Source organism: Limulus polyphemus, unplaced genomic scaffold, assembly GCF_000517525.1.
Source record: "Limulus polyphemus unplaced genomic scaffold, Limulus_polyphemus-2.1.2 Scaffold3225, whole genome shotgun sequence".
Lineage (NCBI taxonomy): Eukaryota > Metazoa > Arthropoda > Merostomata > Xiphosura > Limulidae > Limulus > Limulus polyphemus.
The window spans coordinates 61376-74768 of NW_013668835.1; the positions used below are offsets into that span (position 1 = coordinate 61376).

The following is a 13393-nucleotide window of genomic DNA, read 5'->3' on the forward strand; positions in this document are numbered from 1 at the left end:
TGTACTCTTTGTGGCTGGGCTTAAGACTGTATTGTATTAATTTTTGGTTTTGTGGTATACACCGGTAATACATGTACTCTTTGTGGCTGTGTTTAAGCCTGTATTGTATTAATTTTTGGTTTTGTGGTATACACTGGTAATACATGTACTCTTTGTGGCTGTGGTTTAAGCCTGTATTGTATTAATTTTTGGTTTTGTGGTATACACTGGTAATACATGTACTGTTTGTGGCTGGGTTTAAGACTGTATTGTATTATTTTTTTTATTTTTGTGGCAAATTAAGGAAACTATGACTTTTAATTTTGTTTTTATTTGCCATCTAAACTGTTGTGTGTAGTGTCATGTTGTTTTGTATTACTATTTCTTCATCTAACGGAAGTAGACATTCCCTGGACTTTCCCAACCAGTCCTCCTTATATATTTCTTAAGATTATCTACTTCTCATGTTAACCCACTTGCTAACCACAAAGATCACGTGAGTTTGACCGAGATGTCAGAATTGTTAAAAAAATACGAACTTGGTATAAGCCAGGCAGCCGAGTTTATTACTAACTAGAAACATGGAGAAAGTAGACATTAATGGTTCAGCGGTGTTCATATGTTACTGTTTAGCGTCCCGTCTTGACTAGGATTTGAGGAAGAAGAGTTCAGAACACAGCGCTGTAATGGTGAACTATGACACTATATGTACTGCATATTTGACTAGTTTTGTTCTGATCAATATATGTATATTTTCTGGTTTTTTTTTTCCTGGCGAAGCAAGAAGAGAATTTCAGGTGTTTAATGAATGTATCGCTATATATATACACAAATAAAAATATTAGAAGCGGCTTATGATCATTGGATGTTTTGTTCATCATTTCTTTTTGTTTTCAATTAAAATTTCAGAATTCAAAATAAACGTTTATTATGAGCCTCGATCTGGTTAACTTTCAAATTGCCAACTTGTTTTTATGTCGTTAACCATCGGTAGGAACCTCATATCTTATTACATTGATGGTAATTTTATCGTGTTTTAACCTATTACAACACTCGAGGTAAAGAACTGACGAAAATGTAGGGGGGGGGTCACTTATTTTGTATCTAAAATACATAGGGGGCTCCAGTAGCAATAAGTGGGATTAACTGTGAAATTGATTACATTTTCTTTGTGTGTTTATGTCTGAGTCGTTGCTGTTAGGGATTCTAAAACCAATAACGTCGTGGGACCACAAGCAATTTGGTGCATAAATAATTGATCAAAATGAGTTTAAAAAGACGATGGGGCTAGTCCCATCGATAATTCTAGTGTTAAAGTATTTGAAGGAGTGGTTAATTTAAAAGCTAGTACATATGATCCAAGTTTAATTAAAAAATAAAAAGAACTACGTCAAACACATTTTATTATTATTAGAGTTGTATGGTACCATTGTAATCAAAGTATCGTTTGTGTTAATCTGGCTTTTCGAAGTATCTCTCTGTTCGCACAGATTGTTTAGAAGTACGAAGTATGCACAGTGTGCTGTTGTGAGCGGTCATTAACACAAATGATGTGCATATTCTCGCAGAGCGTATAGTCTTCTGAGCCCCACTGACCGTAAATCTTTGCAGAACGTCAACAATTTCTTTATCAGTGGTGTAACAGTAGTTGATTGAGCCACCAGACACTCCTCCAGCTACTTAGTTATTGTGCAAATGTTCCTCGAGGAATTAAGAAGGATTAGCGACGGTCCCTAATTCCGCTTGAAGGCTTTCAACTGCCGTTATTTGTAGGCTGAACAGATATGAGCTTTGGATGTCTGTGAGACGCCGTTGCTGAGTTTTTGAAGGGTTTATCAACATTCTTGTAACACTGGGATCAATAAAACTGATAAGAGTGAAAATTTCCATTTGTACTGAGCATTTAGTTTACTATAATCGTCAGTCATAAATAAATAAAAGGTGGGGAACTTGTTATGAGGCTATTAGTAGTTTAATTGTACTTTGTACGGTATAGTTTTCAAATTTTTGTTTACAATTCTGAATTCAAAAATAAATAGATAATAACAGGTAGAAGACAAAGTTTTATTGTCATTAGAAAAACGATTGTCTGGTAGCTAGCCGTTCGTGCGTTGCAAAACTCCATTCACCACCAGTCCTTGCCCATAAAATTCCAGTTTGACTTTGCTGGCGCAAAGCTTATAGGGCTATTTTTGAAAAGAAAATTAAATTACTTTAAAAAACAAACAGACAGGAAACATGTTTGATATTTCATTCAATTCTGTTTGACTTTGAAACTTGAATAAAGTATGTTTTAGTCCTTTTTCTTTTTTATTATCTTGTTTTATGCTTTATTGACTGAGCTTTGAAGCTTTTTTTAGTTTTTCAAACGGTTAAGGCTAAACTACCCGAAACCCAAAATAGTGTTAGCGAAAATTTGTGTATATTTTGTAAAGTTGAGTAAATTTTTTCCAAGATTTTCAATACAATTATTATTTTTTTACTGGTAGTCTTGAAGCATACCGTATGGGAAGTTAAATAAAGGCCCAAATAGTAAATGATTGTTTGCTAATCGTTTCGAGTGTAAAATCAAGATATTTGTCATTATAGTTGAAAGATTAAATTACGATTGTACTTTTTGAAGTTTTATGAATTGTCATACTTGGATAATAATATTTTAGAAATGAAACTTCTTTCTGCAAGCATTTGTTAGTGGTAGATAACTTTCCTATCACTATACGTTGATGTTAGGGATTTTAGGGCTAGGTCACCTTCTAGAAGCCTCCTTGGTGAATGAACACTGACGTAACAGAGCAGCCTAAATATTTGTGAAGTTATAGGATCGGAGGCCATTTGTTCTGTATTGATGTACAGTTTTCTTGAAAATGGATAGAAATAAAATGGAAAATTGTGCGCGCAATTGGAACAGTTGTGTCAGGTGATCAGAATGAAATAGATTATGCTACTGCTACTTTGTTTGACGTTTAATTCAAAGGTATTTGATTAGGTTGAAAAACTTATATGAATGTGTTAAGTATATTTACAGACTTAATAGTAACACTGATCAGATCATTAAATCAATATGACATGGCACATTGTTCAGGATGTTTCTTATTAATTAAAATAAGGAAGACAAATTCTATGAAATCTTTATTTAGAAAATCAAAATTATAATGATATTTCAGGAAATTCATTAAAACTAGGCTTTAAATTACTTTAGAATATGACTGGTTGCAGTTACTTTATTCCTACAGATATGTAGTTCTGAATTGACATCACCAGATTGGGTGCTTTCAGTCTGGCACTAGCATCCAAAGGGATTGAAGTGGTTGCTATAGCAACATTGTAAATGTTCTTAGTTCAGATGGGAGAGGCAAGCTTCTTAGTATTGCTTTAATAAACAACTTCTGAGTAAAGATAGAAGCTTTCTAGGCTTGTCTTTTGATTAAAATGGAAAGTATGTATATATTCAAATTTAAGATTGGATTTCAGTTTTGTAGCATAATTTAACTTTATATTTAAATAGTTAAATTTTGTTTATTTAATAACATTGTTTTTAATATGTTAAACAGCTAATATATATATATTTTTAATACTGGTAATATTTTGTATTACACAGTTATACATATCTTTCATACTTTTGTTTGTTAATAACTTTGATTGGATAAAATGTTATTTATGTTTTTGATAAACACCAAAGAAAACTTAAATACTGTCGAGATGTGAAAATATTTTTATTATTTTTGTGTAGTTTTTACATAAACGAGCATTTATCGGATAAAAGATATATGTATGTTCAAGAATTATAACTTAAAGGTTGTGTTAGATTTAAAGATTGATTTTTTTTTATCATGACTGAGAAATGAGACACAGAGATTATTTGTACTGTGATACATGTGTTCCTGATCATACTGTTTGGTTTCATTTTACAGGAAATTTTTAATGTATAGCTAGGAAAAAGGTCTAGTAATTCCAATAAATGTATTTGTGTATTAGCATGCTGATTCAGAAATAGAACATCAAGAAAGTTTTGTGGCAAATTTCATTTTTGAAACTTCATTTCTTGGAAAGCATAGCTCACTATGGGTATGACTATATTTTGTGTTAGATAACTCATGATGCCCACAATTCTTAGGTAACTGAACTGTATTTGTTTAGTTTTTTAAATATGTATAATTGCTTTTTTTAATTACCTGGTGTTTATAATGTTTTAAAAGAGCATTTATGTGCTCTTGAAACATGTTGAATATAAAATGTTTTCTGGTAGTCTGGTCTATGACTTTGTTTTCTTTTATAAACTCTATATGTTGAAAGGGATGAGAGGCTAATTTGGTGTTATATTTACTGTGTAAACTGTGTTGAAGAAAAATATAAGTCTTACTTTCTTGGCATTTTAATGGTTACTGAATAATTGTTGTATGCTGGAAGACAATTTGAATTTGTATATGTACTATTGTTTGTATCATATGGGAATTTATGCTAGCTAGCTTCCTAGGCAATTCATAAGTAGTAAAGAGTGGTTCTATTCTATGTTTTGTTTTTACTTATTATAGTCAGACTGAAGATATTTTACTGTGAAATGCTTGTATTAATTTGCAACATTAAGAACTGTTTTCCTTTGTTACACAGCTTCATTTGGCAGCATTAGCTTCACTGAAAGGAGAAATTTTAGAACTTACTCAGAGAGTACAGCATCTTAGTCAGGAAAGAGATATGCTGGAGAGACAGGTCAACAGAGCTCAGGTATTTCATTACTAAGATAAACAAAGTGTTTGGTACATTAATGGTCATTGTTCTATGGTACTTAGAGAACTTTACAAAGTTATTAACAAGCATGAATCAACAGAATTGAGGTACAGAGTGTGTAACAAAGTACTTTGGTAGAATAATGGTCATTGTTCTATAGTAGTTAGAGAACTTTACAAAGTTATTAACAAGCATGAATCAACAGAATTGAGGTATAGAGTGTGTAACAAAGTACTTTGGTAGAATAATGGTGATTGTTCTATGGTAGTTAAAGAACTTTACAAAGTTATTAACAAGCATGAATCAACAGAATTGAGGTATAGAGTGTGTAACAAAGTACTTTGGTAGAATAATGGTGATTGTTCTATGGTTGTTAGAGAACCTTACAAAGTTATTAACAAGCATGAATCAACAGAATTGAGGTATAGAGTGTGTAACAAAGTACTTTGGTAGAATAATGGTCATTGTTCTATGGTTGTTAGAGAACCTTACAAAGTTATTAACAAGCATGAATCAACAGAATTGAGGTATAGAGTGTGTAACAAAGTACTTTGGTAGAATAATGGCCATTGTTCTATGATACTTAGAGAACGTTACAAAGTTATTAACAAGTGTGTAACAAAGTGTTAGCAGAATAATGGTCATGATTCCAGCTACAGAATTACTAACAAGCATGAACAAAATGAATGAAGACGTAACGTGTGTGTAAGGAACTATGGAAATATAACAAAAATCATAATCAACAGTACTGAGTCAAACAGGTTTTTCCAGTAATGCTGGAATACTTGTTACTGGATTATTCTTTAACATCAGTACTTAGAATTTTAAAAAATACATAAAACATTGTTTTCTTCTGTTTCTCCCTATCATCAATCTATCCAACACAATTGGGCTGGAAGTATCTCTTATTCTTAATTCATTTTCTTTTCATAATCATTGAATTCTTTTTTCTATTGTACTGCAGACTTTTTCTTATTGATTATATTAGTTCTAATGTGAGTTGGAAAGTTATGATGTTGCTTATACCAATGGTTTCATGGACTGTTGCTGCTCCACTGGTAGATTTTGGCCAATCCACAAAATGGTTGAAAAAATGTGTGTTTTAAGATACAGCTATTGAAGTGTATTCTTTTACAATGTAATTTAAGAGTGTTTAAAAAGTTAATATTGTACAATGTGGTCCATGAAATTTTGGGATCAGAAATAACTGGTCCCCAGTTGGAAAAAGGTTGGGAACCACTGATGGATACAAACTCACAGTCATTTTGTTCATGCGTTTATCTCTGCTGTATAGAGTCTAAAGAGTTTTTACTCGTGTTAAGTAGATTGCTCCTGCATTAAATTAGTTTGTTATTTTTCATATTGAATATAATAGAAGTTACTTGTTCAGAATTATGCTTTTTTTATCAGCTCTGAAACCTACTTCAAGAAATACTATATAACATTTTTATATACTTGTAGAACATTTCTGAGTGGTGCAGTTCTCCAAAACCCCAAACATTTATGTTCTTTTGTTTGACAGGAAACTGTTTAGTAGTCACCTTTAGAAGGGTTATGCTAATTTCAAGAACAAACTGTTGTACTCCTACTCTACTGATGAGGGATGGCAGTTAAAAATACTCTGTTAATTCTTGTTAAACAGCGATGAGGCTAGGACCTCTTGTTTAATGTATTAAGATGTTTTTCAGTAACATAATATCTAGACTAAGTAATTACACAAGGAATTCATATTCTTATTATAAGTGAGGTTCTTGACTTTTTTGACTTACTAATGTTGTTGTGAAATATAAATGTTAACATAATTTATTTCTGTAGAAATAATTTTTTTATGGTGAAATACTTGTATACAAGTCATCAAGCTAATTTAATTTCATAAATTGGATAATTCAATAGTTAAAATTTGATTGGGAGTTGATTAAATGAAAGGTTGCTCAGGTTAGTTATGAAGGATTAGTGAATTTTATTATAGAAGGTATTGATTTATTGTTTAATTTATTGTTGATGCTTGATAAAGTGATTTTTGTTTTCATTACCAGAATGTACAAATAAATAGTTTTAATATTTGATAATTAAATCTTGGTAAAATTATTGTTGTTGAATCTACATGTAGGTAATGCTTGATAGTTTCATATTTTACTTCCATTACTTTTTGATAGGTTCTGGTTCTGTTTGATATCATTAAAAGTTATTATAGTTTTAAAGACTTTAGTGATATTTCAGCTAGTAGATTTGTTACAACACAAATTATCTAATCAGTTAAAGATTTGGGCGTATAGCTGGAAGCATGATCTTTCATTCCAATGGTTTATTAAAATGGAACTTATAGAATTCTAAATTTTGTTAATTGGTTTTAGTTTTAAATTAGAGAACTTGGGTATTACCACTATATTGCTGAAATGTCATAAAATCAAGTTTTTTTTAGCCAAATACAAAAAAGGATTTGCATAATAGTTAATCCAAACAGAAAAAACATTAAAAAGCATATTAGAGTCTTTTAATTTAAATATCCTAAAAACTAAGAGTGATCCAAACATCTAGCTTCAATTGATTTAAGATAACAGGCACCAATAATAAAAGTATTTATAGCAGAAGTGCTTCTTGGACAATAAAACAGATTGCAGTAAATAAAGGAATAAGATCTTTCACTAGAAAGAAGTAACAAATTCAGATCAGGATTGAAAATTCTGATACTCTTAGCAACACAGATAAACTGGTAGACATAGGCCTGGTAAATAGTGTAAAGACTACTTTCCTTGAATTTGTTGGCTTTTTTAACTTGTAAGTTAAAATTTTATTATTGATTATCTATTTATATTTCACTGCTAAGGTTTTGTTGCCATTTGTTACTGGCTAAACAGTTTCTGAATTTTATCTTTCTGTGCTTTAGCTTGACAGACTGAGACTGGCAAGAGATCATGAAGAAAGACTTGACCATCAAGCTCAGAGGTACGAGGAAAGGCTGACAGAACTTCACAGCATCATTGCTGAACTCTCTAAGAAGTTGGACATACAGCGAGCAACAGTCATTAAGTAAGGAGAAAATGGCTCTTTTCTTGTTACGTGATGATATTGGTACATGTAACTGCGATAGTATGAGAGAGTGCAAACTTTGATTCTGTTATTTATTTTGCACAGTTCTTTTTCTATACTTTTTGTTTCTTCATAACAAGATTATTATTTTTTACTGTAGTTACTTTTTTCTGGGTTACAATCTTATTTGTTAAGATTGAAAGCTCTTAATATAATCTGAAGAAGTATAAACTTAGACTCAGTGAGAGTCTGGAGCTTTATTACCAGACAAATGATCTAATCAATTAAACCTCTGAAACACATGACCACATACAAACTCTCTTTAATGCATATAGGTGTAGAATATCACACATTGTGTGACTATTTGGTGAGCTAAGATCGTTCGTCTAAAAGTTCTGATTTATGAAATCATTCTGGCCATGATTGTCTGGTATTTTAGTATCTATGGGCATTAATACCTTGTCAAATAGGTAACTTATCATTGACCAAAAAAATATATGTATCATTTTTGTAGAATTGATAGAAACTTTTGAAACTGGCATTCAAAATGTGAAATATTTAAGTTTAATGCTGTTTTTTGTATATGTTTTGAATTAAAGGTGAGTAGGATTATATCATTGTTTTTCATGTAATACATTTATTTTACTGATATCCTAAGTAAATTAAAGAAGTAAAATATTCTTGAAAAAGACAGAAGTTCAACTGGGTTTGTTACATAAAAGTTGAACAGGCTTACAATTTGTTTGTGTTTTGTGAAATATAATTTTGTATTGAGATGATATTTTTTTCATTTTCCTTTTTTTGTTTTTTACCTGTTTATTAGTCATACTTGGTTTTCATTCATAACCCAGTGCTGTTAGATTTAGGTCTGAATGATTTTAACATTGTTTTTGATACTTCAAAGTGGCTAACTCAGCCAGTCATCCTTCTGTGCATTAGTATGCTGATAAGATTTGATTTTATGCAAGTTGTTTGTTCAACCTATTTTACTTGACATCAGGAATTTTAAAGTTTTTCTTTGTGTAATAATTTTAAATTGTATTCTCTATCTTTGTTTCCAAATTCCAATAAAATTTATTTCTGTCCAACATTTCAAATTATTGCCCATTTATTCATTTGTGGAAGAAGATTAAAGAAAAATTTATTCTTCTTTCTGTTATCTGTGTTTCTGTTGGAGTCAACAGCTTCCAGATGGAATACAGATGTTATCATGAGCCTATTTTATTTTTTCTGGCTTTCAGCTTGATTGGGTTTACAACCCACTTGGAGTTTTAAAAGCCATTAGTCTTTTGCAATTTCCTTCTGTCTTAGAAAAAAAAATATTCTAATGGTCTTCAGGTTTCTGCATTGGACATTTCAGGTTCTGTAATGGAACCTATACAGTAAGGACTTTTGGTGATCTGCTTTTAAAGATTCACCTTAAACTTGAGTGTACTCTGATATTACATCATAGATCTCTTGATTCTGCTACTCTTTTGGTGTTTCCTCCAGTTTTCTAAATTTTAGACCACAGTATTGAGGTTTTTAAATATGTTGCTTTGTATTTTTACTATCTTTTACTGTAGACCCTCAAACTTGTGATTTTTTTACAACTTTGTGGACTGTAATGATAGTATTAGTGTTCTATTTCTTTTATTTTTATCAGAAGCTCTCTCCCTCTGTTTGGACATACACAACATTTAATGTTTTAGAGTTTTCAAAGATAAGTGGGTATTAGAAGTCTTTACATAAGGGCTTAAACCATTCTTCAAACATTTTACATAATGGAAGCTCTCTCTTTGTTTTTTTCCAGACAACAAAGAGAAGAATTAAGTTTTACTTCTTGACGTCTCAGTGCAAAGGTTTGGTGTAGCTGGTGTTTAACTTACTCTTACATTCTCATGGTTTCAAGAATTACAGGATATTGGCTTTATTTAATATCTGAATTGTTCCAGAAGTTAATTACTGTCTAGTTTGAATTCTTTCTTTCATCAAACTTTCATTCATTTTCTGGTCAGAAGATTTCTTAACTTTACCTTCTTGACAATCATTATTCTTTTTTGAACCAAATTTTTTATAATCTTCTTATATTTTCATATGAACTGTCAAACCTCTAAACTCTAGAACTGTTGTTGTGATGTTTGAAACATCTGTTCATAAACTATTTATTTCATAAATTACTTCATAAATTTGTTAATTACAGAGTTTTTAATAACATATGAATAATAAAAAAAACTAAACAAGAGTACATATACCATCAATATTTCAATTAATTCTGCTATTTAATAATGGGATTTTTAGTGATTCTATCCAATTTTTCTAGCCATTAACTTATACTGAATGTTGTAACAGGCAAACATAATATCACTTAACATGATGAAGTATTTGGATCCACCAGTACAGAATGATAAACAAATCAGTACTTCAAGGGTTAAGGTTTTTGACATGCTATGAATATTTAATTAATCAATATTTGTGCTATTTTCAGTGAAACAATGACCAATAATTATATCCCATAGTAATTGGCCTAAGATGAAGATATGTATACATACAAATTATTCAGTAATTTTTCTCACATTGATAAATTATTGGTATTCAGTATAAATGTATTATTGTGTATGTGTGCATGAAAACTATGAATACTTGTGCATTGTATAAAAATATCATAAATATAAATTATATTTTACAAAGAAAATGGTAAATGAAAAGAGAAGTAAAAAGTAAACATATCAAATTAAAATTATCTCTCATTTTTAAATTTTAGGAAGTTTTTTACTTGTTTTTTTTGTTGCAACAACCCATTTGAGGTGTAAAGATTACTGGTGGTTTCTTCAACTTCTGCACATAATCTTTCCAGAATTTCTGTGTTGTCGTGCATCACCTTTTGAACTGATACTTTTTTTACTTTTGTCTCATATCACTTCCTTGGTCAGTATTGCTTTTTAGCTGTTCACATTATTAAAGTTTTTTATTGAAATGTCCACCATAATATGAGAATTAAGTTTTATTAAGTTATACTTACCTTGGATGTTGACTCAGGGTTCAAGATGACATTTTTGAGTTTTTATTTCAGTAACTGAGATGTATTGAACTAAAGAAGAATGATGATTCAATATTGATATGATATTTAAACTTTCATAATAAGGTGTAAACTCTAACTTGTTATTTGTAACATAGTATGAGAGGGCATAACTTAATGGTTACATACATATAGTTTGTTATTGTTTATATTAAAACTTCACTGTGTAGAATCAAGGCTGTTAGAACATACATACTCTATTGGCTGTTAGAACACATGTACTGTATTGGCTGTTAGAACACACACATACTCTATTGGCTGTTAGAACACATGTACTGTATTGGCTGTTAGAACACATGTACTGTATTGGCTGTTAGAACACCTGTACTGTATTGGCTGTTAGAACACACACATACTCTATTGGCTGTTAGAACACACACACATACTCTATTGGCTGTTAGAACACATGTACTGTATTGGCTGTTAGAACACACACACATACTCTATTGGCTGTTAGAACACATGTACTGTATTGGCTGTTAGAACACATGTACTGTATTGGCTGTTAGAATATGCAAACTGTATTGAATATTTCTAGTGTTTGTATAGTTTCTCACTTAGTTGAGCACTGTATGTAAAACTATTTGTTATATGTTGCTATTTTCATTTCAAAATAAGACTAGCCTTCACCCCATACAAGGTACTTAAGGAATATATTCATAAGCGTGTTAGTTTCATTCTCATTTTGTGCTTTGCAAAAAAGCTATTCAGCTAAGAAATTAAAAATCATCTGTCTTAACTAAGATTGGTTAAGAAAAGTTAGGTCAGACATATATTTTTAAGGAGGAATATGTAATGATTATACATTAAAATCTTATTTCAAATAAACTTGTCTTATAATTGGTCCCCTTACATGCTAAGTCTCTCCTTCTCTTATTACCTCCTTAGGGAGGAAGATGAATTCAGTCAGCAGTCTGAAGATGAATCGAAACACAGTGAAACACAAAGTCAAGGTACAAGCAATGCTGAAGTTTACAGTGAGAAAGGTGAGTTGTTGAGGTTTTATAATAAATGAAATATTACCTGTGTAATAAACAGGTGAATATATTTTATCTATAAATATCACACATATTTATTCAGTGAGAAACTATTGTTTATAATGTTGAAATGGTTACTTGTATATTGTATGTAGAAAGTATTTATATGAAATTATTTAAAGAGACAGACTTAAAATTAAAGTTGAGAACACCTACGGTCTTGTTATGTTGAAATAATTATTTGTGCCATTAGCAGTAGAAAACATTGATGTTTTAGTGTTCAAATGAGCAAATTCTATGTTTAGTGATGCAAATGGTTTGATTGTTAATTTCATTTATTCAGTGGATGAAATTTCTGAATTGATGCCGAAACTTCTTAAAGTCAAATAAATGAGGAACAATTTTCAGCTTCAATGTTTGTACTAAAAACCTTCTGATATTTTAATAAAAACAGAATGATTTAGATGTAAAAGTACTCATGAGAAAAAGTTGTATGTTCTGATAAATTTTTTATTATTAAAGAAAATGAATCAAATACTGAACAGCTAAGGTTTCCTGAAGAAGAAGAAGATTCTGTTAAAGTCATTAAAAGTCATTACCATGAGAAGGATGAAGTCAGCAGTGGGCTGGGAGATAATGAAAGTTTTGAAGACAGAACATACCAAGTAAGGATATTTGTCAGAAGACTTTCTGAGCTTCGATCAGAAACGTTGGGTTTCACATCTTTAGTGTACACTTAATGTTTTGAAATTTTTCTTGACTGAAACTTAGACTTTAGGATATTAATGATAAAAGAATTATTTCAAAAATCAGTTGAGCTAAAGTTCTAAACCTGTTAAAAAATTTCAAAGTAACAGTTAACTTTGCTTATAGATGTGAATTTGAAAATCTTTGAAATGTAAGTGTGTGTGAAAATTTAATAAACTTTGCATAATTCTGTCATTTCACCTTGTTAACATTTTCTTAATTTAACTGACAAAAATGTCATATGTTTAATCTTTTTTCGAACTTTCACCGTGTACTAAACAAGTGACCTGTTTAATGTGTGTGTTAAAATCATCATAAAACATACTTCTGTTGCACACAAATGAAAAACTTGAAACAGTCCTCAGTTATCTCAGTGCATTAGTTTGTTACACCCTGTTGTTTTGTTATTTTCATATCATTGAACCATTTCAAGCCTTGAAAGATTTAAGTAAGGGATTTATGGACATAAATGTTTAATCTACCCTATATAAAAGCAAGTGTGTCACATCACACATAATTTCTCAAAATAGGAGAAGTCATAAAAGCCAAAATGCATTTATACAGATAGAATAGTTCAATTACTATCTGCCCATTTTAGTGATGTGGGTGCAAGGGGGCCGTGAGGGTGTGTGTGTGTGTGTGTGTGCCATGAAACCTTATAAGTATAGTGATTGTTTGTATAATAAGCCTAAAGTAAAGATGTAGTGTGGGATCACCTAGCCTAGAGCCAAGTACATAAAGTCTATTATGAAAGTAAAAATAGCAATTCAGTTTTAAACTTAAATCATTTCTGAATTCAGTTATTTTCTGTTATATCACCAATATTTTTAATAGAAAGAAACCTCTTTAATCAACAGACACTTTAAATAAAGAAATC

General features: G+C 30.5%; 1 protein-coding gene across 5 annotated transcripts in view; it reads left to right on the top strand.

The window, feature by feature from the left end:
- Positions 1 to 13393, top strand: part of LOC106468931 (colorectal mutant cancer protein-like) — an 89638-nt gene that overhangs the window by 60660 nt on the left and 15585 nt on the right. For all 5 annotated transcript variants that reach the window (XM_022397329.1, XM_022397330.1, XM_022397332.1 and 2 more), the window contains 4 exons: positions 4588 to 4701; positions 7592 to 7734; positions 11681 to 11778; positions 12292 to 12434. In XM_022397329.1, the coding sequence (XP_022253037.1) occupies positions 4588 to 4701; positions 7592 to 7734; positions 11681 to 11778; positions 12292 to 12434 (498 nt within the window). The remainder of the gene's footprint in view (positions 1 to 4587; positions 4702 to 7591; positions 7735 to 11680; positions 11779 to 12291; positions 12435 to 13393) is intronic.